Source organism: Pleuronectes platessa, chromosome 4 (assembly GCF_947347685.1).
Source record: "Pleuronectes platessa chromosome 4, fPlePla1.1, whole genome shotgun sequence".
Taxonomy (NCBI): domain Eukaryota; kingdom Metazoa; phylum Chordata; class Actinopteri; order Pleuronectiformes; family Pleuronectidae; genus Pleuronectes; species Pleuronectes platessa.
In genome coordinates, this window is record NC_070629.1 from 10,563,418 (window position 1) to 10,591,171 (window position 27,754).

At 41.0% G+C, this 27,754-nt stretch overlaps 1 protein-coding gene across 9 annotated transcripts in view; it reads right to left on the reverse strand.

The window, feature by feature from the left end:
- The window catches only part of ncor2 (nuclear receptor corepressor 2), an 85,892-nt gene that overhangs the window by 35,739 nt on the left and 22,399 nt on the right, over positions 1–27,754 (reverse strand). For 5 of the 9 annotated variants that reach the window (XM_053421844.1, XM_053421846.1, XM_053421843.1 and 2 more), the window contains exons 4-12: positions 21,531–21,708; positions 17,695–17,877; positions 12,308–12,421; positions 7,023–7,079; positions 6,174–6,226; positions 3,700–3,766; positions 2,075–2,247; positions 1,798–1,912; positions 249–427 (exon numbers count right to left, since the gene is read on the reverse strand). In XM_053421844.1, coding sequence (XP_053277819.1) covers positions 249–427; positions 1,798–1,912; positions 2,075–2,247; positions 3,700–3,766; positions 6,174–6,226; positions 7,023–7,079; positions 12,308–12,421; positions 17,695–17,877; positions 21,531–21,708 — 1,119 coding nt within the window. The remainder of the gene's footprint in view (positions 1–248; positions 428–1,797; positions 1,913–2,074; positions 2,248–3,699; positions 3,767–6,173; positions 6,227–7,022; positions 7,080–12,307; positions 12,422–17,694; positions 17,878–21,530; positions 21,709–27,754) is intronic. The other 4 variants (XM_053421848.1, XM_053421851.1, XM_053421849.1 and 1 more) reach the window with 1 other exon arrangement.

A 27,754-nucleotide genomic window follows, 5' to 3' on the forward strand; every position in this document is an offset into this window, starting at 1 on the left:
GCTTGAATCGTCTCCTGTTGCTTATCACAAAAGAGGAAGATTCACTTCCCTACAAACAACTCATTTCCCTTCATTGGTCACACAAACTTCAAAAGACGTACCTGAGTTTATTGCTTAAAAAGAAGCTCTCTGGATGCGAAATTCCGAAATGTTACCGACAGATATTTCGGCTGTATTCTCTCCAATAAGTCAACATATGTAAAAGTAAAAAAGTTCAAACTATATTTTCAAACATGTGTTTTGCTTACTTCTCTCTGAAAGTGTCCTTCTCCTGCTCGCCCCACATGTTCATAACCTGTCGGTCCTTGTACACCTTCATGGGGTCATCCATCAGTCCATTCATGTTGATGAACTTGATGCGTTGCTGCTCAGCATCAAACAGCATAGGAGGGATGACTGCCAGCTGTCGCATTTGCTTCTCTGTGTTCTGAAGTAGACAAGGCCAAATACAGAAATCACTATCCCGGAGTGAGCGGGCTGATTTGGTGAGGGAAACCATCTTAATGGTAGGAGCATGCCTGAGCTCAGGAAAGGGGACAGGATTTATAGAAAGACACTGGTGCTCTGACACACAGTTTAATGGGACCACGCTGACATGTTAGTAAGAGGTATATTGTATGACAAGTGGTTATCTCAGCAATGTCCACTCATAGCATGGTCCTTCAACGCTAAGAAGAGCAGTGCCTCATTTAGTTGGAGTCTGACACCACAGGTTTAGCAAATCATCTGCCCAGGCGGACATTTCTACTAGATGAACCAATCATATTTCTAACTATGGCAGCCATGTCAGCACAAATATACAATTTTTTTAAAGAATGCTGTTAAGATGAGAACCGTATTGACATGTTTGATGCTGAAACCTTTTCAAGAGTAGCTAACATTGAAAACTGTAATTTAGAAGCACATGCTAACATGCACCATTGCAATGATGTTTTCATTCATCAGGGACGAGTATAAGGACAATAGTTTGTGATGAACCTGCAGCTGACACTATGTGTTGACTGAGACGTTATAAATGGAGGAAAGAGAGACAAGGGAAGGCTGTATAAAAAGTGACAGTCAGGTAAAACTGTCAGACGGTATCAAAGTTTTGGGAACATTTCTGTCGTAAAGCAACTGTTATTGCCGCTGGGCTGTGGTGGCCTTTAAGGGCTGGTAGCTTAGGCCAGCCCTGCTAACTTGGTTACCACAAATATCCCAATGGTGTAGCAGTTAAGTATAATCCCTTTAATCCCTCAACTCCCTTGAGAGGAAATGTGTGACTTGTGACAGTGGGAAAACATCAATTAATCTTGAGCCAATCTGACTTTGACTTGCAATTCTTTCAGGCTATGGTTTCAATGATATTATGATATAGTTATGATATTTATCAGCACTACTGTTTAAATAAAGTGAAACTCAAAAATATATTTTATCAAAATACAATGTTCTGAATATGGAAGTCATTAATGGATTTTTTTACACAGGCCTGAAGTTCTTCATTTCTCTCATTTACTCCTGTTCTTATAAACAACTGAAGACAATTGACAAATAATCAAGTAAGAAAATTAAAGCATAAGCTGTATTTATGGTATATTGCTTACAAATAATTTAACAGCCCAGCATTAGTATTTTTATGTGAAGTTCAGTCACCACCACACACACACAGAGTTTAATTATTGCCTTAACAAGCTCTCTACTCCATTCATCTAGATGTCATATCTCCATAGTCATTTGAAAACTCATGATCATGATAAGAAAGAGCAGGTGGCAGGGCAAACCACTTTAACATAACTAAACAGTAACACTAGAGATTACCTCATGCTCTGATATTCCATCAATGATTTCGGAGACCTCGTGTTCACTGCGAGCTGCAGACGAGCTCAGCCCACCTCCTCTCTGCCCAACGCGGCTACAAGTGGGAAAATAGAGACTGCAACTGAGTTACTCACGTAACACAGTGACATTAATCCACATTCATTATTTAAGGTAATCACAGTAACAACGCAACAAAGCAAAAGTATTAAATCAGTTCCAGAAATGAACGGCCTTTTTTAACTTTCACACACATAAACCAAAAAAACTGTGATCTCACCTCTGCATGCGCTCCTGCATCTCTCTTTGCTTGCGGATCTCTGGGAACTGTTTCTCGTAATACTCCCGCACCTTGCTTTCCTTGGCTCTGCGCCGCGGATTGCTTTCGATGCGCTCTACCTTTTTCTCCCAGGCTTCCATCAGCTGATCATATCGCTGGCAAAATTTCTGTTCCTGAAGCAAAACAGAAAAGGCAAAGAGCTTAATCCAATGCGGATCCAATAAATGATCTACAATATCGCTTACATTTGATGTCAAGACACAAACTGAATGGACCACAAAGTTCAAAAAAAGTATAATTGCACAACTTTTGAAAGTGCAGAGTGAAGTATTTACTGGTTTAAATCGTTTACCCTAAATTTCCAGACATGTCTTTTTTATTTTCTAATTTCAAAAGATTAAATTCATTGTTTTCTTGGCCATTATGGAAAAATCGTGGTGAAACATAATGGTCTATGTGGAAGAGGACAGGCTCCCAATGAAGATATAAAGAGCGCATTGCATTCTATGCTAAAAAAAAACGCAATTCACAGCTACGGGTTATTATTTACAAATTAACTATATTCCATGTCTGCGGCTAGATCCTAAATCTCTCCTAAATCCTACACTGCGCATTTAACAGGTATTGTTCAAATAAAACATCTGCCAAAAGAAAGGCTGTCCAACAGTTCAATAATCACAGTCAGTAAACTTCCTTAGTCTCAGTGTCTCTGAACATGTACCTTTACATGCCCAGAGGGGGCAAGGTGATATTTTGGTATTCTATGGGGAGTCTGGCCTTGAGCCATTGCTCTGACAGACGACGGCCCACTGTTTTCCCAGCTTCCTCACAAGCAGGCTGTAAAGCAGACCATTAACCCTGGCGCAGACACGACCCTCAGTAGGCTCATAAACAACAAGGTGATGTCTCCCCTCGCTCAGCCCAGGAGGAGCTACCTCCCCCACTTAGACACAACATGAGAAGATAGGACACTCATCCATGTCTCACATGCGTTTTGAGAAAGGTGCGGCATTTGAAAAACTCCTCTCACTGACTTCACATAAACTTTCAATACATAATGAATGCAGAGCTGTAAGGACAATTGTTTCTGATTATATATCTACGCTTGGAAACTTTCTTTGAAAAAGCTATATTTTGCCATATTCACAACTTGTGGAATCTACTGGATAAAACTGTGGACTTGGTTTGCAATAATGATTTTCTGTCAGGCCTGTTGATTTTAAGCTGTTCGTCTGACTCCAGCATCAGAGCTCGCCCCATTGATCTCTGCTTTATTTATAGTCATGCTCTTTGGCTCAGTCTTGCTCAGTCACTGCCAGGCAAGAGCGGCTACTAACCCCGCACAATGCTCATTATGGTGCTTGGCTGAATTCAGCAGATGTATAAAAAATCTCTGGAATTTGCTTTCATGGTGACAGTAAGAGATTAGTTTTGTATGTTTTTATAAATCGTTTCTCCTGATAGCAATAACTTACTGACAACCAACCAAGCCTTGAGCTCTATTCTTCTTTGGTCTGCCAAAAAAGACTACTAACTTCATGAAGCAGCTTGACCAATTTCTCTCAAGTTATCAGGCATGATCTGAGTCCCAGTAGAGTGTCACACATGTCGAGTTCTCTACTTACCCACTGCTTACGAGCATGATTTCTCCTCTTGAAGTATAAGATGAGCTTCTTTCTCATTGCCTGGTTTCTGAGAGGGATGACGAAAGAGAGGCAGAGAGAAAACAGAGTGGCAGAGGGATAGAGAGAAAAGGAGACGGTGAGGGCATTCAAGGAAAACCAAAATTCAAACAATGCTTTAGCTTTCATCACAGTTCTCTCATACATTACATGTTTCACAAACATGTTACTCTTTCTTGACTTTTTCTGCCCAACATCTTTATCCAATATACAAACAAACAGACGCGTACACACACACACATACAATGGCTGTCCTTGTATGCCACCGCTCGATACTCAAACTTGCTGCTGGCTGGGAAGGACAGTGAGGGGAGCCAAACTTATAAAACTTGTCTGGGCTGGGAAGAGCTAGCCACAGTGCTTCAAATAAAGGTCAAGGCCAGTAATCTCCTTAGGCAGCCACTCCGTTTGTGTCTTTCTTTGCTGCAAGACAGAGTTTTTATTCCTGACACTTAATCTGTCAGTTGTAAGGTCACGTTCCCCGCTGATTAATGTAATCGTATTCTACATTAGTCACTTCAGCTGAGCCACGGGGTCCCTCGGGTCACAAGCAAGGACAGAGGATGAGGAAGTGGGCAAATCATGGTGCGCAAGTTTATGGAAAATGAGAAGCCAGCATTAAAACATTTAGGATCTAGAGTGATAAAACACACAGGATGACCCATGACCCATGCTTCATTCCACACATGTTATCTGCAATTACAAACACATTCAATCTTTACAGCCTTAACCACCAACCAACATTAACACTTCCACATATCCAAACATGCAAACAAACACATACTGAGCAAAGTATGGGTGAGAACGCTTTAAAGACAGATATTGCATTGTCCCCTGGACAGCAGATGGCAAAGTGGAAGATCAGCAGCCCTAAAGCCTAACGAAAGGTTCCCTTTGTCCTGCCCTAGGCCTGTGCCATTTCTGAGATATCAGCGAACACTAATTTGGCACAATACCTACAAGACATGATGGTTGAAAGATTCATTATACACACGCTTATGACAGATGTTGTCCAATGGTACAACCACACGAGCTGTTCAGACCTCAAAGTTAGATTTTGTCTTAATAGTAGGCTGCATTTATCATTAGCTGACTGGTTATAGCCCTGAGTGTGCAGGAGACGAACTGGGATGAAATCCTGAGCAGATATTAGTACTCCTCTATCCCAGCAGGGATAAGTGCCAAGGTTATCAAACCGGTTAGCAAAACAAAGAAGTCGATTGTGCTGGCTCAAAGCAACATAGTGATATTTAATAACACACACACACACACGCACAGAGAGAGAAAGAGGGGAGAGTTTTCAGATAATTGCTTTGAGGCAATCATACTGATCAAACGATGAAGGGATCAAAAGGAATGAAGACAGAGCCATGTGTGGCTACGAGGTCAGACACATCTTGTGGTATGCTACTGTGCCCAAACCACTGTGCCAACGGTTGAGATGCACCAGTATAACCCTTCTACTGCTCTTTGATGTGCCTTAGTGAATAATGGTACTTAGAAGATTATGATGAGCCGCATTAATAAAGATGGCCTCAATGCAGATATCTTCCAACATGCTAAATTGTCATGATTTATTCATCATTAACCTAATGCAACCTTGGATGCTGCGAAAATAATCCTGCTGTTATTATTTTATGTCATAATATCAGGGTCAAAAAATTAAGTCAAGGGTAATTGTAATCACCTCTGTCTCTACGTTCTAATGGTAGAAGTAAATTTATAGAGGAAAACAAAAAAGACAAGGATCATTGGAATATGGAGCTGTAGCATGTGTCGCTCTTCTGTTTCCTGAACACAACCATGGGTAACAGACTTAAGCCTACTCCTGTGCGGTATAACAAAGTAAAAAGGCAATGCTCAGTCCCTGAAGAAGGGACTTGAGCATTATGTCAAATTTGGACAAAAAATGCTCCAGTATTTCAGAGAATATAAACTTGAATCATTAATCTCTCCCTAACAGCAGGATTTGCAGCAATTGTTAATTAAGTTAAATTCATAAAATAATTGTTGTATGGTGGGTTGAGGTGATTCTGGGTGCAAGGCTGAGGACAGTGACTGTACAGCCGTGACATCAGAAATTATTGGTTTGTTTGAGGCAAAGTTTCTGAGAATGGGCTCTGTGCATTTCTTTTTGTATTAAGCATCTCGATATATCTATATTATATACATAAAAGCAATTTTCTAAAGAGAGTCACCACTTTATTAAATGTATAAACCAACAAATATCTCCTATAAATACAATCAATTATCCTACACTTTCTTCTGACCGCAGCAATCAAAGTATAGTAGTGTCTTGTTGTCGTAATGTTTTAAAGGTCTATGTGAGCTCTTATTGTAACGGTCCAACTCTTCAGCAGCTTGTATAATAGAGTGTTTATAAAACATTTTGTAGAAGCATTTGATGACAGACTCACATTTTGATGTTCTCATGGTACTGCTTGGTGTCAGAAGGCTGATTGTACAGAGGCTGGAACAGGACAAGAAACAAAAAGATCAAAGAATTTGTTGTGTAAATGATTGCAACGATGAATATACATGAAGGACAGATGACAGATTTTATTAAAATATCCCCCCAATGTCTCAATGATAAACTCCACCTAATGTAGGAGTTAAATGTTTGCAGAAATGTTAATTAAATAAAAAGTGAGTCGAAGCTCTGACTGACAGAGGTCAAATAACTTGATCTAGCTCAAAATGAATCACTGCAGGAACAGAATCTGTTAAGTGTAGCATCTTAAAATAATTTGTTGCACAGTACGAACTGATCAAATTCACTTAGTTAGTGTTTTTGTGTGTCTGAGCAAATGATAGACAGATACAGTATGCATGAGTAAATACAAATTAAAAAACAAAACATAAAAAAATATATAACTGCAGCCAAAGGATTGCTATTAATGTAAGGCTGAGCAAGTGTCCCAGTTCTGAAAATGTAGTGAAGTAAAAAGTTTTCTGTGTGGCTGTGTTTCTATTGCTTGTGGGTTGGAACATATATTATATTCTGATATTTACAACGTTTAATATGTGAAATATGTTTGATATTGCTTAACTGTGTACATGAGTACATATATCAAATATTTAACTTCATTCATTTACAGTGGTGATGGGCAAATCAGTTGACCGATTCAGACCATTTCCTGGTCTCTCCCTAACATCCTTTATTCCTCTAACCTGACCCTCAACAAAATCATCACACATGACAAAGCAAAGATGTGAGAGTGAGAAAAAGATACATAATAAAACACAAAGATAAAGTCTCCACTCACCAGTTCTACCCTGGGTCCCAATCCCTCCAGTATCCTGTGAGCTTCTTCTGCCTTTTTCTGGTCAGGGAACACAACAGAAGTAGTGCATTAGCCAGCTGCCTGCACCTCTGCCATCACCACGGCAACGAAGTGAGCACGCTCACTGGATCACAGAGGCTACGCCGCTTCTCACTGGACAGACTGACGGACATACTGCTGGATGTATGGATGGATGGATGGATGAATAGATAGATAGATAGACGAAGAGACGGATGCACTGACTATTATTAGAGCTTTTAACTCTAGATGGGCCATAGCTCCCTCGCTCCCCTCCCAGAAAAAAAAAGATTACTCACCTCCCCTGTGCAGGGAGGTAGAGAGAGAGAGAGAGAGAGAGCCCAGGCAGGCAGGAAAGCAAGTGGGAGTGGAATAGAAAATGAGTGGGAGAGAAGGTGCAAAAAAAACTGGGGGAGGAGGAGGGGGGGCTAAAGGGCTTCGATGCTTATCTCATAAGAGACATCTGATGAAAGACAGAGAAAAATCTAACCTCCAGCTCACTACCTACACACCTACAACAACCAGCATCTTAAAACAAAACTTCCTGGCAATGACCATAACGCAACAATGGAGAGGTGATGGGGCATGAAGATGAGCAGCGAAAAACTCCGCTCCTCCATACATTTATATTTATTGCGCCACTATTCCCCTCATTCCACTCTGTACATTATCGCCCTTCATCGATCAAACACACCCCACTTATGGTGACAAACCACATGCTCTGTCGCTATCCATCTACTTCATTCCCTTCAGTGACCACGCAGTGAGCCTGTCAGGAATGACACATACGCAGCAAGAATGGGATTACAGGGAGAGAGAGGGGTGGATGGAGGGGGAAGATGTGGGAGAAACTTCAAAGGTGATAACAGAGAGACCCTGCCGGTGTGTATGTGCGTGTCAACCTTTACTTTTCACCACCCACCATGCTGCTTCACTTGTCCCTTTCACTCTGCCTTCACTGTAGAGGCATCGCAGGAGGTGTTTTGGATCTACTCCTAAGTTTACTCAGTGCTCACGCTAACAGTCATGGATGTAGGACTCCAGAGGAGCTCAAGCAAACAGCTCAACCTGACTCAACAAAGGCTTTGAACTGAGTCACCTGTGAGGGAAGCTAATGGCATGAGTAAAATTGCCCTGTGCATTTCTTCTAAGTCTTAAGGCAAAATGAAGAGCTGAGGATTTAGCCTTGCACATACTCTCCATCATTGGTGTGCCATCAGGGCAAACAATACTTATAAATAAACGGAAGGGCAAGTGATATCTCTCCTTGCATCTGATCTCAAAACAGCATAAAGGATCTTGGATAGTGCCTGTTTACATTCATCTTTTACTGCACTTGTGATGCCAGCAGGCTTCTGGCTCTGGAAGCTAGGTTCACTTTCAGCCATGTCAGGCATAATTTAGACTTCTGTGTATTGATGTTAAAACCTGGATGGGTGACTGGCTCTAGCTAGCTATGGATGACTGTGCTTAGCAAGCCTGGCTTGACTCAGCTTCCACTGTACTGCATCAGTTGCAATATTGCAAACGTTGCTAAACACATTTGCAGATGTGTCGTGCATAAGAAAATTAGTTTGCCCTTCTTTTCTTCCTAAGTGTTAAGTGTAGCTGGAGTAAGTAAACACGCTGATTATATAGTGATTTAGATCTGCAGTATCTTTAAGAATTTTGAGACAGCCTATTATCATTACATTATTAAGTTTTTCAACATTTCCTGTTTGAACTGCAAAGAGAAAACCTGGGACAAATCCATACCTATGAGTGTGTGCAATTTGATGCAGCTTGATTTAATTTAAGGGGACAGTTAGTTTCGGCATTGCTTACTTATGTGATAAAGTCACATCATACCACTGCTCTATCTACGATTAAAATACAGTTATGCAATGCAATTATGTTAACACAATAAACTCATTCCTGTTGCTTCCTTACCCATGAGTAGGTGTAACAGGCTGAAGAGCGTGGCCTTATATAGCAGTTAATGAGCAGCAATTATTAAAAAGCAGCCCATTATCCTCGGGGAGGCTCAAGGATTTGTCTTTATTTCCCGGCCATGATTATTTTTGCAAAAATACAGCAAGATACTTGACCTCAAAACTTTTGGGAAATGGCTTAACAATAGATACAAGAAATGACAAATATAGCAAATGGGAGAGATAAATTGGATGATATTCAATATTAATTTTTCTTTAAAATTTAAATACGCAAAGAGAACTGCTCTCTCTCTTGGCTAACACACACACTTAATCATCACAAGGCCGAGTACAGAGGCTCGCTCTATTACTTCAATCATGCCCCCTCCCTGTGGTCACACAAAGGACTGCTACTGTGGCAGTGGCATTATAAGCTTAGCAGCTGTACTGTTGTACATGCAGCCTGCTGTCAACAAGGCATTTCCCCCAGTGGATCACATGATCCCTTAAAATAAGATGGAGACATTAGAAAACCTGGGATAAATCTGTAAGAATAACTATCCACACTGGGGATACTTATGTGACTAAAATCACAGCACTAAAAAAAACGTTTGTACCTCACGTGGAGAGAGCACATGAGAGAAAAACAGGAAAAAAGACTGAAGCAAACAACATGAGAGGGAGGGAGACTGAGGGACAGCACTACGAGGCCATTTCAGGATTAGACATGAGGATTTAGCATAGTTCAACAGAATTATGATAATGCAGTCTCAGCGGGCCTGTCTTTTCTTGTGTTCATGTCCATGACTGCTTGGTCCCAAATATGAAAAGTGTGAACTTGGTTAATCCATCCCCAGGGTTTGACAATGGGCTGTCAGTAGAAATGCGACTGTAAACACGTCTGAGAGAGCGGGTGACACTGAGCCCAGAGGGGACAGACGACACCACTGTGACTTCTGCTCAAAAAGGCAAAGTGAAGCTGGAGTCATCATAGCCAGGTGCATATCGTGTAGACTGAACATACATTATTGCTGTCTAAATGTGTACTTGTCAGAAAGAAAATATAGACTGGGTCCGGGTCTTGGTGTGATCCAAGCAAATCAGATCACCCGGGAAGTTTGACGCACTTGTAAGATATTGTATCTATCCTGTCTTTTTTATAATTTCGGATGTCATGTACAAAGCCAGCCTATGTGATTTAAAAACACAAATGGGAACAAACCTTGTTTTGGATGGTCCTTCAGTACGGCTCAGGACTGTGCATTCACTGACAAACACAGTGTATTCATGAAAGGCTTTTCCAGTCTTATCGACCATTTAAAGCACATGACTTCACATTCAACCATTCACACTCACTTCATATTGCGCAATTTGGGGCTCAGTATCTTACCAAAAGACACTTCAGAATGCAGACTAGAGGAGCTGGGGATCAAATCACCAACCCTCTGATTAGTGGACAACCCTCTTTATCACCTGAGCTACAACTGTCCACATATAAAACCCAGACCACACTTTAGAATGTGACCTTAGTGATCTAAATATATCCTCTATGCATCTTTAATGTGTTCACACTAGGGCTGCACGATATCGAAAATGCATATTCATCTGTATCTTCAAATGGTGTTCCCTGCGCCAAGCATTCACGCTCTGCATGTCAGTATATTTGACCATTCAGAAGAAGCCCTGTTGCCCCAGATAATAAATTAAAGATATTCAGATCATTGACAGGTTTTTCCATCAGTGAATCATTGTCGGAAGAAGAAAATAAGAAGAGAATACAGAGACAAAGAGAAGGACGAGCCTCCTCTGTCAAATCTCACTCCACCTCCGCCAGACTAAACTCTACTGTTGAAACTTCTAGTGATCACGTTTGTCAAGGGTCAAATTCATCACTATGAGCAGTTAATTATAAAAAGAATTGCGTAGCTTATGTATAACAGTCCCAGACACACACACACAAACCACAAACACCTGCTGTATCTCTCTCTTCGTGGAGCAGTGCATGGCTCCCTGGGTGTCTGCCCTGGACTTGGTGGCCCTGTGGCCGGGCTGTGCGCCTTCTCCCCTGTGCTGTGGAGCTGTACGTGGTCTCTGCGTCCGTAGCCACGGACTGATTATGTAAATGAATCGCAAGTCATATCGTCAATCGTAAATCCTTCACACTGAACCTTTATATGGGGAGCCAGTAGGCCGGAGTACATCCTGCCAGTCAGAGGGAGGTGGAAAGTGTAACAGAGGTCAGGCTACATTGTGGAGTAAGTCATGAGTCATTCTTAAAATTCAAGCCGTTCACAGTTGAGTCTTGTGCAATCTGCAAAAGCTGTGATTGATGACAGTGAGGTAGAAAGTCCTGAAGAACACACCCTATGCTGTGGTGTTCTCTACAAAAGGGCTTTGAGGTTTTTTCAAGGTTATCTGAGGCTATCTATGCAGGGTAGAGTAGTGTGTCACAACACCATTCCACGAACTCTGAAGGATTATCTCTTGCTCAATGGCACTTAAGCAGGCTTGCATGGGTTTTAAACTAGGTTTTCTATTTGCGTTTTATTTTCTCTACACTGCTATGAAAACCATTTCCCTTCAACGTGTTAGAAAGGAGTGCCTTTCATATGAACTGTGAAGTTTTACCTTTACTGCTGGTTTCCCGTAGGGGGTTTGTTCAAAGAGGTTCAATCTGGGCTGTGATTCAGTATGAGAGGAGTTCCCTACTTTAAATGCCAATTACAATAAAAGAGGAGATGGCATTCCTCCACTAGGGGGACTGAGAGCACTGAGAATCCCTTCATTGAAAAGGTAATCCTCTGCAGAGAACTGCTGCATGCAATGATAACTGTGACTTAAATCCAACTTCACATCATATGACCTCTCAACTGTCCTACTTTTTTCTTCTTGAAAGAATGCTGCTATAACACATACGTGATAAACGAGAAATCCACACTTTGACTATGTTGTTTATGAAACATTATGAAAGAAGAAGACAACATGGGGCTCTACTCATGCTAGACCTCAGGACTTTGTGGTTTGTTCAAAATCTGCACCTATTAGGTAATCTAAATTGCTTTATAGATGCACAGTCATTTCCAACACTTGCTAGTCGCCATTTTCTGAGAACTGAATAACCATAACCACAGGCAACACAATATTCTAGACAAGAGTATGTGTTTAATTTATTATCTTTCTTCAGTTTAGTGAAACAGCACTGAACCACAGGGGCAAAGTATCCCGCCCTCTCACTCTTCCATTCACTCTTCCACATTCAAGGTCGTTATGACTTAAGAGGCGAGTCACCAGGGTATGTGTCTGTATGTGTGTATATGCATGTGTGTGATGTATACTGACCCTGTTCTCATCGTAGATGATCTGCACCAGGCTGCGGTGCTTGGCCTCACTGGGTGGCGGTGAAATGGGCCGCTCTGGCTCAAGAGGCTTTGCAGCCTCTTCCTCCAGCTGTTGCTGTAATACACAAACACACAAATGACGGTTAACACTTAAAGGGCTCAGATCTACCAGGAAGACCTGTGGCTCACCAGTTCCTGTTATGAGGTTTAAGAGTGTGCATTAGACCAACCTTCCCTCCCCCAACTCTCCAGCAGAGACAAGACTAACTGTCCTATTAGCTGTAATAGCTATTAACTCCCCAGGGCCTAGTTAATCAGAGAGTTACCACAGCAGTCTGTAAACAAAGTCAATGCCTGCTGTGTGGCTGGAACATCCAATGAGAGAGAGAGAGAGAGAGAGAGAGAGAGAGAGAGAGAGAGAGAGAGAGAGAGAGAGAGAGAGAGAGAGAGAGAGAGAGAGAGAGAGAGAGAGAGAGAGAGAGAGAGACACACATGCAAATACTGGAAAACAGCAGTGTTCCTCTAAATTATGCGTCATTTTGGCTTGTAATCAAACATGACGTGAAGACTTAAGAATGCTGCAGAGTTTCCCCAATAACTGTACAGACCTGTTGGGCAGCCATGCCAAAAGAACAGTTTAAAGAACTCCAAAATATTCATTCAGAAATCATATCCAATTGTGTTTGGGGAGCCTGTAAGTGGTAAGAATTTAGGGGGGTGCCAAAGAAAGTTATAAGGAGCATGTTTAAGACCTTTCAACTAAGATGTTTAACTGCCAACAGTTAAATTAGTGCATATCTGTCCATCAGTCATCCTTTCAATCTGGTTTAACTGTCATGAAGAAGCTGAACAGTACATAGAATCTAGGGCTGGGAAATTAACCGAAAATTTAAAGAAACTGACATTTAAATGTGTGCAGTCACAAACTGTTGGGTTTCCACTAAATTAATTTTAATAGCAGTAGCCCGGGTACCTTGTACCGTGCCATATCACCCCGCCGTATGTCCTCCCTCCTTTAATCAGAAGTTATTAGCATCTGAACTGTACTGAAGTTTACTTTGTGCTTGTTTGATCGCTCGAGAGTTTACAAGTAGAATTTTAAAAAAGTCCAACATTTTGTCCGCACACAGTTCACCTGCCACACGTAGTTTAAGACGAGACATAATGTGACGCCCAGAGCCAGGACATCAGGGTTGTGATTCAACACCAGTGATTGAGAACTAACAGTGACGAGCGCACACAAACACGCACACACACACATTCCTGTGGACAGAAGAGAAGTTCGACTGCAGATTATTGTTTGAGAAGAAGCGACGCCCAGTGTTTCTAATTATATGAATTCAGAAAGTAAATATAAACATCAGTTCTACATGTGAGTGATAAGTGAAGAACACAGGAGCAAAATCACTTGTTGACATATCAGAAGAAGCCAAGTGTAAATTCTAGCAATAAGCAGGGGAGAGTTACGACTGTCTGACCGCACTGTCTATCCACATAATGAGAGGCCATAATTGGACCCATCCGCATCATTAATCATACCACACCTATATTTAAATATCTAAATTATTTATACATGGAATTTTCTAACGTGACTCAGAGAGTGGCATCTTCAACACATACAGTCGTAAAGAAGTCATTAGATCCTCCGCAGGCTTCACCGCGAGCGTGTGGGTGTGTTGATGACGCTTCTAACACACGACAAATGCTAAAAATTTAACAAAAAATCTCCGGATGAAAAAGTGCAGCCACACACATAGATGAAACTGACAAAGATGTCAATAGAGTTTGTGGTGATAACAGCCGGTGTTGATGTGATGTAAACAAAAACATATGATCTCTGCAGCAGAATTACTACATTACGTCCTGCCTCCGCCTGCTGCACCACCCTTTTCCTGAATCCTGCGGAGGATTTGTTGCTGTTGTGAACACGCCTGAGAGGAGAACCCTTCCTATGAGTTGAGCATTTTTATCATTTTGGTTAACAACACATTATTTTTAAAGATTGTTTTATGAATAGCGAAACTAAAAAGGCAATAATTATAACCAAAGGCTCAACAAACATGTACATTTAAAAATCCATCACCATTTTCACGTTCATATCTATATCACAAATAATAGATGTTATACTGGTTAAGAACACGATCTTTGTATATATATTTTTGTTTTCTGTTACAATAAGTTATAATATGCTGTGTGAGCAGGGCTACTTCTTAAGGGCAGAGTGGATGCTACGATTAACCAGAAAGAGACAGTTGCACTGCATATTAGTCACCAAATCCATTTAATGAAGTTTAACAATGGTACAAAATTATATAAAAATAAACTTACTAACTCAAGCCATCATAGTAGAAATTTTAAGTAATCTTTGACACTCTGTTGTGCAAGCTGTACATTGGACACAGAAGTATCCATCTGGAACTAGCTGTCTAGAGGCCCGGGCCTAGTGTCGCTGGTGTGTGTTTTGCTACTCCCTCCCGCCCTCTCCTACTTCTCATCTCCAGTCAGGGGCTTCAGAGGGGGAAAAGAAAGCCTCTAGAGGCTCCACATGAGAGCAGAGCAAGATGGATCATCGTGTGCCATGATAGGCCTGGATAAGCATCTGGTGAGGGAAACACAGACATTCCCATAGAGACCCCCTTCACTTTCCAAACCCACCACAGAGTTAAATAAAATAAACCAGCCATCCTGAGCTTGGCTGACATGATACAGGCTGGCGGTAACCGAAGCCCTAACCCCCCGCCTGTCCACCAACTCTGCCACAACTCTTTAAATAAGTTTTACCATTCCACTTAATTACTCCAGATGTTTTAATGCTTGAAAAGGGGGGACAGTAAAATAATATCTATAAACAACACTTGATTTATGCTTGGAAGTAGCAGAGAATCTTCTTAATTAATCAGGAGTTTTAACCCCAAGGATGGCATCTGATATTATTTTGGTTCTTTTTGCAATTAGGCAAAAACACCTAGAAATGTTTCCATTAATACAAAGCAATGTAAAAGACATTCAGGTGGGAGGCTACTGACTTTTATTCAACACCCATCTATTTCAGCAGATGTAACGATGCTATCTGCATATTTTATTAAGTGTAGCTTCTTCAGGTTATCTTGGAAAAGGAAGTTAATCGAACGCGAGGCAAACTAATCAAGCTTATGCCTAATCATTATTTTTAGCGCACATCTCCTACAACGATGTTAAAGCTTATTATAATCAGGACTTGGAACTCATCAATTCAATGGGCAGTAAAACTCTGAGCTGTCAGTCTGTGAAACCAGTGCTACCCCAAGCTGCTGTGGTGTAAATAGTATAGAAAAATAGTAACCAATTAGATAAAAGGCATCAATGAGACCAGAAATAAATTATAAAAACTTTCAACAATACATTACCTTAATGCTACATTTGCTTTTTCTTCATAATTAAGTCTAATGAACGGTGTAATGGCATCTATGGTGCAGGAGGGGCCTACATGAGTGAGCTCAACCATACAGTTCTCCAGTAAACATGGCCGGCTGCCACCAAGGAGACTGTGTTGCAGGAATACGAGTGGTTTAGCTAACAAAAAAAAAATTCCATCATAATCCTCCTCCCCCCTGGGGAAGCAGTTATTTATAGCCTTATATATTTTTAACCTACTTTTCTCTTAAATAAAACGCTGCAGAGAAGAGGAGAAAAGAGGGAATGCAGCTGCCTGGAAGAGTGCGTGTATAGAACTGTGGTACAGTGAGCAACAAACACCTTCAAGCTTGAATGCAGCGATTATAACGTCAAATTCTGTTTCAAGACTTTGTTGAACCAATAACAACTGTACCCTGGCAGGGAGCATTGGAACATTGCACATGAACATATTAAACAATTGAAACGCTGAGACTAGAATCAAAAATTAACAAGGATGCCAGCTCGTCCATATGCATGAAAAATCACTACTTATTAACCGGTAGTGGTTTAAGTCATCTCTGCAAGCCGGCTAAAAATATCTGCAGAATGCACATGAATTACATCACACTTCCAGCTATCATATTGTTTTATGGGTTGTGCACAAATAACCTCTATGTTCCTGAAACTCCCCTAAGAAACACTTAAAAAAGGGTTAGCCACTCTCAACTGCATGACAAGCTGTACGCACCTTTTACATTCTTCTGATAAGGTGAAGGAAGAATAAAAATGTAATCTCCGGTTGTATGGCTATTTATTTGTTCTTTTTTCAGGATTTAGACAAATTGGTTTGACATAATCTAGTTTCTAAAAATATCTCTGGTCCAAATGTTCCCTCTAAAACATTGATTAAGTCTTGCAGTTGTAATACAACAATATTACTTTACTACTCGTAATGTGCCTACAAACTGTGACATATCAACACTTTATTCAAACCTCAATTTGCAACATTGTAATATACGGTACAACATCGAGTTGATGCATGTTGACTGACTGATGTATGATCATCTGATTCATTGTAGGCCAAAGTCTGTATATAAGATTGGCTCCAGTGTTGTTATTAATGCAACATTTAATGCTGCATTCCAATTGTGTGTGTGTGTGTGTGTGTGTGTGTGTGTGTGTGTGTGTGTGTGTGTGTGTGTGTGTGTGTGTGTGTGTGTGTGTATGTGTGTTTGCTCCCAGACAGTGCACACACACACAGGCCCCAAGGCTCCGCCCCCATGCACCCACTCACTCGCTCAGAGCGACACACCCAGTGAGATAATAGGCTGCAGAAGCTGCAGTTGGTTTGTACCATAGACTGTATAGAGGTTTGTACCGAGCTGGAGTTTCTGTGTCCTCCTCCACTCTGCTCTCACGTTGACTAATAAATACTAATCACTAGTTATCAGGACCTGATCATTACATAAAGTCACTTAGTGTTTGTTTAAATCGCTCCAGAGTTTATGAGGTTGCATTAACTCGTGAAAAATGACTCGTCCACATTTTATGCTCAGTACAACACGTGACATGACGGTCATAACTAAACAATATATCGTAAGTTTGTCAGATAAATCATCCCAATAACAAATGCAACAAATAATCATGAACTAGTTCTGTATTGGAATCGTGAACTTAGCTGAACATTTTAAAAATAAACTATGAACGTGAACTAGTTCATTTTCATCTGCATGAACTGAACTTTGTACTAGTTCATTTTAAGTGTGAACTAACTTCATTTTCATCTGCATGAACTGAACTTTGTACTAGTTCATTTTAAGTGTGAACTAACACAGCTCTGAGTATAACTTTAGTGGCAGAAATATAAATCTTTTTTAACGCAAAAGTAGTTCATGGCAGAGCTGGATTAGCCCAGGATGAGATGCTAGACAGAACAGGCAAATTTCAGACTGCTCTCTCTAAACCCAAACCAAGCCAATATAATCTAAAATCGAATTTCAGAGGTGTGCTGACCTGTTTCTTGCGCAGTTTGCAGATCTGCTGCTCCACCATCGTGATCTCCCTGTCCACTCGATCCATGTTCTGGATGAGCTCCTCCTTAGAGAAGCGAGCCGGCAGAAGATCCAAGTCAGGGTCCATGTGGACTGGGCTCACGGGGGATATGGGTTCCAGCTTTCCCATGGCACTTCCACGCTCCTACGGATGAGCAACAGAGAAAATGTTACATGTTTTGATGTTAAAATGTTATATTATATTATCGGCCACAGTATTTTTCAATCTTAAATTCTAGAAAAAGTCAAACACAATAAATTTGTTAGAAATTAAACACAATTTAAGGTGTCGTTCATCCTACAGAGCATAAAGACCCTCTTGATATATCTTGACTGTGTCAGAGGAATGAACTTTCACACTTCCATTTCTTGTCTTCCTCTAAATACAAATGCTGAAAATTACTCCGGATGAAATCATCCAAACAAAGTATGTGTATCCATTTGGGAAGGTAACACACACCAGTAATTAAGTCCTCTGGGTAATGAAAGCCAGTGTCTCAGTGTCACTAGACCACATTAATGAATACGAGGTCACAGCCTCCCTTGGCTAAGAGTATACACCAGAACAATGGCAGGTGGCTCTGCTTTGGAAACTTTTTTTGAAATGTGAAATACTCTCAGGGTGTAGAGGCAAAATCTTAAGGGTGGTGTCAAGTGTGTGTTGATCAGATTTAGCAGGTGCTTAGTAGCCATGCCTTCTGGTATGAAATTGAAATTGGTGTGTGTCTGTCAGTCAAGCAGTACACCGTGTGGCTTATCAAATGAGCAGCTGTACTTATAAAAGAGAAGAGAGAAGTAATTCATTCAACAACCGATCTTTCAAGTACAGTACTCCTAAGTCGGTGTTCTCTCTGTGCACTGTCATTTAGCAGGATTTTCCAGGCAGGTGGTGATAAACAACTACAGAGGATCAAGGCCAGTCAAACCTCAAACAAAAAAACTGTGGATAAAGGGATGCAATGTCAAGTAAATTTGATTTATAACTTGAGGAACAGTACTTTCTCCCTACTCGTCCACATAGATCGGATGTTTTAGTTTACTTCATTAGATCAGAAAGTAAAGTAGCCTTTTCAGATTCTGTGGACTGTATAAGTTACAAAACAGACTTTTGCACCCTAGCTAAGCAAGTGATTATGCTGTATTTGTATGCGAGGGAGAGAGGGGTCTGCAGCTATCTGTTTTTCATGTCTAGTTTGACCACTCAGGTTAGAGCAGACTGTGATTGCCCACAGGTAAACAGTTTGTGTGGAGAACAAAAGAGATGGAACACTTTGACCGAAATGCATCAGCTATCTAATGGGAAATTTAATTCACCTACATTCTTAGGCAGATTGTTATTCATTGAGATTTGCCAAAATGTTGCCTTGACCTAAAACACCTACAAAAAAGAGTTTTTGTTTTGAGCAGAAAAACATTTGACTCCTGTGGAGACATCGTACTGAAAACAGTGTAGAGTGAATGGATGGCTGTTTTATCCAGAATATTACATTATATTTCATTTGACTCTTTTATCCAAAGCAACCTACAATTTGTGTAATCAACATCTATGAAGGGCCATTAAGGGGTTCAGCATGCAGATAGTGAAGACTGAGGAATGAACCGCCGACCTTCTGGTTGGAGGATGACCATTCTACCCCCTCCATAAATGACTAAATGTGTTTTTAAATTATTTTTAAACATCTAAAATGAGGGTTATGTAAATGGACTAATCTGGACTAGGCAGGCTGCGTTACATCCCTGTAGACCTGCAGTGATTGGAAAAGGTCAATGCCGGAGGATGTTTGAGGGCTGTCGTAGATGAAGAACCAAAACACTGCCAAACCCATTTAGTCACAATAAAAATCAACACACATACAAAAAAGGGGAAAAAAAGAGAACGGGTTATTGAATGGCATGATCTTGTCAAACGCACCACTCTTCTTATCCTGTGTTACAGCTCAGCATGCCAGACATGTCTCTCCGGAAAATAATTCTATGTTATGTTATTACACAACACGTTTGGCACAAAACTATCACGTGAAAATCAGACTACGCTGTCTGAGACTTCAGTTTTCCACCTGGTCTTGTGCCCTATATCATCCTTTGATTGTGATTACAGTGCAGCAGCAAATTAACATCAACTGCACCAGTGACATCGTGCGAAAAGGTCACAGGTCAACAGTTAAGCCTTTGGCCCAGCACAGCTTATAGCTTATATGACCTCGAAAAGCCTGGCACATTTAGAAACATTCCTCTGCTTGATGTCTCCGGCTGTGCATGCGTCCTGTCATTTTTTTATTACCACTTGGGGTTATGATGTAGGTCTGTTCTGTTTACTCAGCACCAGCCTGTAGGATCACTCACGTAGTCTTAAAATGTTTGCGTTCTCGACAACATGGAAATATAAACATCCTGTTTTCGACATCCTATATAGTATAGAAATGAGCTTCCTGATTGGGTCTGATCAATCATGACTCAGGTGACAGCGCTGCAAAACAAAGTCACCTAACTTGTTACCTACATACACACTGATACCAAAATATCTGTGACAACCTAATATTGACAGCAGCTGCATATCAGACCACCTGATCACCAATTTAGTCTTTCAGAAAGGCCATATCTGCACATTTGACCATTGTTGCTGTTTTGCTGTAGTTTGTCACTTGTAGCTTTTTCTCACTAGATAAATATTCCAAGATCACCAACACTGCTCACTCTTTAAACTATTTATTGCAAATATGGTATGCATGGAAATGTTGTGAATACACTTGTAAAGTCTCTTCTTCTCATTCGTTTTTTTAAACCATGACTGTGGCGTACTAGGGCATACAGTAGCAAAGTGTTGCTTTTGTCCTCCTCTGACTCACTGTCCATGTGAGTCATGATGCAAGCCTCAGCTTTGTCTTATACTACTAGCCTACTCACTCTTCTTTGTTTCTTTGTCCCTCCCTGTCTTTCCCCCCCTTTATCTGTGCCTCTCTACAATTGCCCTTTGCCTCTTTTTCAGTTGCATCTCCCCCTCTGTCGCAGTATCATTGGATGCACTTGTTCCATGCAGTGATTGCATCTGACATGACTTATATAACGGGTTTAGTACAGTCCTCGCTGCTCTGAGGGGAATTACTGGCATTCCTGAAAATTTGCCTGCTAGCTTAGAAGTGAGTGTTTTTTTCCCCTGTACCCTCTGTTATTGCTGTATCTATTTACCACTCTTTGGCTGCCTGCCTCCCCTGGCAGTCTATAGCACTCTCTGCAATGTCAGGAACACTTCCCCACCAGCAGATCTACGCTGCGAGCAAGTCGTTTTGCTGTGCAGTTCACACACTTTCTTCCTCTGTCTTTTGAAATCTAGGTCAGCTCCATTATTTATAAATTGCTGTTTCACAACTCCCTTAGTCTTCCCACTGCTGCAAACAGAGCACAAGCTCCTATGATACAGAATCTCCTTCATGACTTCTGGTGCAGCATCTTTAATAACATCCTCTGTGACTCCGAGGGAGCCCGGTGAGATTCAGCCAAAAAAGAAAAACACAGGATCTTGAGAATGCAGTCACAGCTTTTTTTGAGAAGAAGAATCCACTTTATGAATCTTCATTTTTCAAAATCTTCCTGTGCATGAGTATCCCCTTGAGGCACTTATAAAACACTAGTGTATGGCTAGGATTTATTTTTAATTTTTTTATTATTATGATAATAGACAGCTTGTTAATTAATCAATGTGAACAAATCAATTATCTTACTCTATAGTTAGGATTTTGTCGTTTTCTTGTTGACCATCTTGAACGAAAATATCTCAAACTGTTCAAATGTTCTACTGACCTTTGCCATATCCTCTGCCCCTCCCATAGGCATTGGTTGCCGGTGGGACGAGCTTCTCATCATAGATTCGGGTCCCATCTCTAGACGAGGCCTTTTGACTTCCACATACTCCAACTCTGAGTGGGTGCCGGGATCTTGCAGGTATATGTGTTCATAGCGGATATGCTGCTCTTGTCCTCTGCAACAGAAAAAACACAAATGTCTCAGATTAGAGAAAGGTAGAGAAAGCTACTGCGATTGTTTATATGGTTTGGTGATAAGACGTGTTTTGCTTCTGATGTAACTACTGATGATAATCATCAGTTGGTCAATAGAAAAAAAGGGCAGAATGGAACCTTTTAAAAGACAAATCTGTATCTGCACTGTTTCCTGCGTGCCGATGTGAAAACTTGTATTTCTACAGAATAAACATTGTAGAAAAGTGCATTTTAGTTTACATTTTAGATAAGTTTTTCTTTTCATTTTTTAAGTTTAATTTATTTGGTTGTATTTGTGTTTTACCTGTAAAATATCAAGACCATCACAACTTTAAATTGACATTTTTGGATTCCGTGGCAATTTTTTACATGTATACACACACAAAAAATTGTACTCTCTAATATCAGTATAGACCCCGACTCCCACAAATTTTCCAATAGTCATACATGTTAACTAACTGTAGGTGTGTTAGCACACACATGTTAGCTGGGCTATATGTTAGCTAGGCTATATTGTATATAACATACATACAATACTGTATCTACTATTCAGCTAACATTGAAGTAATGCTATGGTACAACTGTTGCTAAGGTAAATTAATTCAAGTTAAAACGAATGAAAATTGAGCCAAATCTGGTACTGTTGGATGAGAAAACCTTAATGACAGATAAGGACCATGTGTGAAGTTTGGGAATTGGACTGCTGTTGTTGGACTAGACCTCAGTAGCAGGACAAACATTCAAGTGAAATGTGGATCAAACTGCATGAGAAAATCAATCAAATAAATGGGCAAACGCCATAAAAAGAATCAATAAGGTGTTGTGTCAAAACAAACTTATACCCCAGGTTAAATAATATGAGGTGTGAAGACATCAGTAACATTTAGACAATACTGGTCTTCTGAGCAAGAGATGAGTCTTGGTGCTTGCTTTGTGTGAACACTGTGTTCAATTTAAATCCTATTCATATATGATGCATTGAACTACACAGACACATTTGCACAAAAGCACAAAATGACTGCTAGATCCGGAGATCATCCTGACCTAAATCTTTACTGTTGAGTTAAAGGCTACACTCCAACACCAGCTTGCTTGCTTTGGTTCCAAATATCATCATCATCATCATAAAGTAATCATTGAAGACTATTTCTCTGCAAATTTGGCACATGTAATGGGTTATTGAATCGCGCAGAGTGGAAAAAATGGGAAGCAAGAATACTGGAAAAAATGACTCACTGTAACACTACCATCTAATAGTTTTAAATATCACAGCATATGGAGGAGCTGCTCTTGTGTGGAGCTTTGCAGGCAATGCTTGGTGGTCAAAGGTCACACACACAAAGCTAAAACTAGAACTGATGTAGATGGCAGGGATTGCCACCAATTATACTGCACTTTGATCTGGTGATCTGCTTTAAGTGTGGTGCTAGTATTTAATAATAAAATAATGAATTCATCAAAAAACGTATACGGAATGTGTATCATTTATATTTATTTAATCATCTTCTCTTAAATCCAAAGAAAATCTGACAATAAAAACCAAAAAAACACTTTTTTCCTACCTTCTATTGTTCAGTGAGAGAAGTAAACTCTGAAAAAGCTGTGCAGGTTAAAATAAGACTAGGGTATGAGAATGTTAATATAGAATCGCTCCGTCACAATCTAATAAAAGTGTTCGTATAGAGCGGAGTCAGGGTCCAGTTCGGACCGCGGTTCGCCTTTTGATGTTAAGAATGTGTATTTTCGCTTCAGCTTACTCTTCAGTTGAATCCATGCTTTGGCTGTGCGCTGCCACCTTCCACGTGTAGACACAAGTCTCGCAAGTGGACGTATAAACTTAATCGATGATGTTGATGCTTCGCCCCAGCCCTGTATTTTAATGAACCAAATTTTCTTTGGCATGATCACTAGTGCTCCAGTCCAAAAAAACATTTTAGTTGTCAATGCAGTCAGAGCTTATAGTTATAGTTGCAATTGTACACATATCAACAAGTGGCATAAAATGCCATTTTCTCCATCATGCAAGAACTTATCTTTCACACTTTAGTCTGTGTACCTGTCATCCAAGTCTGTTGTGCGAGAGAGTGAACTTTGTGCACTTGCAACCCAGTTATGGCCATAGATTGCATTAAATCTGTTAAAGGCCGGCGCATGCTGCTGCGTTTTCATGGGCCCGCAAGCGCAAGAGCCCTTCCGGGCCCCTTACGTGCTTACATGCGTCGCCCAATTTTTCTAACTATACGGCAAAGCTCCGCAAGACTCACGCAGCCCGCAAGGCTGTGATTGGTCTGCTAACTACATCCTTTCCGGAGTCGCATTTCGCAGAAACCAGGGAAGATTTAGAAGAACGAATATGGATCAAATAGAAGAGCGTTTGACAGAAGAGATCCGAAAGTATGTCCACTTGCATAACCCGTCAGTGACTGGCAGATTTGTCCGCCAGAAAAAGGCTATGAGGAGCAGTGGCAGTGTAAATAAACAGTCGACGACGACTGCCACACACAAAGATGGTGTCTCTAAGGCCGTCTTCAACAAAAAACGTTACTCCACCTAGTGTTCTGGCGGTGAATTGCTTTGTAACATGCGCAACGCTTGGAGAACCATAAATTAAAAAGAGTCCTTCGACACAGCTGCGTGACAAACCGCAGACACAGTTGCAGAAGCATGCGCCGGCCTTAAGTGTCTGTCATTCACTGCTCATTAAGGAGTTTAATACCACAACCTTCACTCGGGAGCAGATTTTGTTTAGCAACTTTAAAGAAATAAGAATGTAAGATTTACTGTGATCATCATTGATCCCAACTGACATGAACATTTTTATCTTGATGTAACTTTTATCTGTATTGCCCAGTCCTATTCGTACATTCGGGGGGAATACCCAGCATCAAGATGGAGAACACCAACAGAGCGGGCTCTTAGCGTGTAGTCAAATGATAGCTTCCGAATGTTAAATGCACCCGCTACTTAGATGTGGGAAATTTTATTAGCCCACTTGTAAATGGCTCTCTGTTCTTTCTAAGAGAGGAGTTTTCTCCTGTTTGCCCTGGAGGCACATGCCAGAATGTGAGCAACTTCTATGCCAGTGTCAAAATGGAAGTGGCTTCTTAAGAGAAGAGGGAAAACACAACCATAATTGCTGGTCCAGGCCCACAATGGCCTAGTGTGTGGTTTTCCATGTGCCAGAGAACATGGAGCCTGTCTCTGTCTTGCAGGGTGCTGGTGGGGTGGCGTAACAATGGGGACCATCCTATGACTACACCAGAGGTTTTCACAAGGGAGAGATATGTCAGTTCAGTTATGTAATAAGCGAGACAGACTCTGCATGTTGAACAGTGTCTTGGGGTGCCAAGGACAGAAACTGACTGTGGATGTTTATCTGTGCAATTGCCTGAATAGTACCTCAAAAAAGAGAGGGCCAAAATTGATATCAAGCTGGTGTGTAACGGCCCCCTCCCGGAACACATTTTTCTGACTCATTCAGTCACACACTTCCTCATCTCCATAGAGCCTGGCACTTACATAATCACATCATCAAGCTCCAGCCCCCCCCCCCCCCCCCCCCTCCCCAGCCCCATCCTTTTCTCCCTCTTTCTTTCTCCTCTCCCTCTTGTGAGCGTGCAGAATAAGCTGATCCCCAGGGAGGATTTGTCTGGAGGATGAGAGAAAGAGATGTGTGTAGAGGGAGAGGGGGCTGGAGCATGTGGGGAGGAGAGGGTGGGGGGCAACAAAACACACAACTGTCCACAACAGCTCCATCGCTATCTTACTGGCTTGGGCCCCATTACGACAAGAACGGGGATCTTGTGTGCTGATAGACGCCTGCTACAGTGAAAGTGCATCGGATGCCAATCTCTCTTTCGCTCCCCAGAGGAGCAGCTCAGCACAGCTGTGAGCGGGGCAGGGACAGCTAACAGAGAGAGTGAAGCAAGGCTAACTGCACCACAGTTTGGACGACTGAAACTGATAGAGACCAGAGGAGGAAAGGGACAGTAGATGGAATCCACCACCTGTGTTCACATGGTAAACACAAAACTTACATTCAAATCAAGGATACAGTTACTGAGAGCAGTTTTCTGAAAATCTATTTGTCTGAAAAATTATATAGTAGTGCTGGGCAATAGAGCATTCTAAAAATTATTAAAATGTGTTGCGTAAGGAAGAGTTAGAAACCAGGACCTTGTATGTGGCTAGGTCCGTTATTATTTAGAAATAATTAAAAAAAAAAAAACACCAAAAAAGGCATGTGTGGAAATATTGTACAAAAACTAATAATATTGACAAGTATCAAAGAAATGGAACCTTGTTAAACAGCAATAAATACATTTTTTAAACCTTACTAAAAGCATAGGTCATAATAAAATGGGATAAGAATTAGGTATAACAGTTGGAATCATTTTTGCACTTGTATACTTATTGAGGCCTATAATCAAAACACACAGTGCTACGTTGTCGTTTATACCCTTTTAGTACAATAATTCATAACTGATATACGACAATAATCACATTTAGTGAACACTAATTTGGTATTATTGTTTCTTCTTGGTTCTGAGCAAAAGTGGTTTCTCTGTCTCGTTATTCTTGCAATAAAATGTATTCACTCCCGTTGTCAAGTAGCCTGGCTGATCTCAGACAGATGGGAAGAGGCGGAGAGTCTGAGATATCGCCTGGAGTAAAGAGGAGGATGAAACAAACAACCAGCACAGTGGCTCACCGATGATTATACTGTTGTGGTTTTCGGACCTGTAATTAGGGTACACTTGGAGCAATAACTAAATGGCACATTTTCCTCTTGCCTTAGGTCAAATACAGTTACAGAGCGGAAGAAGGATGCATAGATCTGTCTCACTGAAGAGGAGATAAAGCCATTCTTTAAGGAAAGCACAAGGCTATATTATTCTCACATTTACTGTCAGAATGTGAAGAACCCCGAGCATTCTATAAATGTGGACGTGGTGTGCAGAATTACTGAGACTTATGAAAAGACAAGCACGCATTTGAGAGGAGAATAGATTGAAGGATTGCCAAGGCCAGAATTACACTATTCAGACTTGCAGAATAAGGGCTTTAGATTGGATTCTAAGCTCTCTATAGGAATGCTAAAGGCCTGAAATATTCAACTGAAAGCCTCCCCACCCACAATCGCCTAGCAGCAAAAGTAGCGGTTTATCTCAGTCCCCAGAATGAAACATGGGCTAACTGCTACTCACTTCTTTTTTGATTTGATTTGATGTTTTTTTTTTTTTTTTTGGGAAAAACAACTCCACTGTTCTGCTGGTGATGTCGCACATGGCATCCGTCTTGGAAAAACAGATATTATGGAGAGTGACTGAGTGAGAGCGAAAGCTGCTGTGATTGAATGAAAGGTGTCAGGAAATCAGGAGCTAGTGGATTGCAGCTGAACAGCGTGGTGTTTATGACCCAGTGTTCCCAGAATGTGTGCTAGGCTAAGCTAACCATTAAACAGTGCCTGGATCACAGCTCTGTGCATAATCCCATTTGATTGATACTTAGAGACACGGACACAACACGCATCAGCGACACACACCACAACAGACTCATTCTACCATCTGCTGTCTGCTGCTGCTACTCCATTGCGTTCCAGACATACAAATTATTTGACACATCTTGAAAAAGACAGCCCCCACTCCAGAGCCAGCGTACTGTTCATGTAACAAGTATCTGCTAGGATACTTCTAGTAAAAATCGACCTCTTGAAATCGAAAATTGTTTCTCCTTTCATGTTTTCACATATGCATTAAGGTGACCTGAGATTAAACTGGAGAGAAAAAAATATTCTTGTGACTTATCCTCTGCAAAATTCATGGCCAGCACATATATTATTAATAAGTACTCCTCAAGACTCATCCTCAAAAAAAACATGACTATATAAATAATAAACCACTTTTGGTGGGTACAAAACCTGAGTCTCCAGGGAGAGAGTACTATTCACACAATGCTTTGCTTGACTTACTCTTGGTCTTTTGAAGATGGCAAGAACTCTGCAAGCTCCATTGCCCTGCAGAGCCG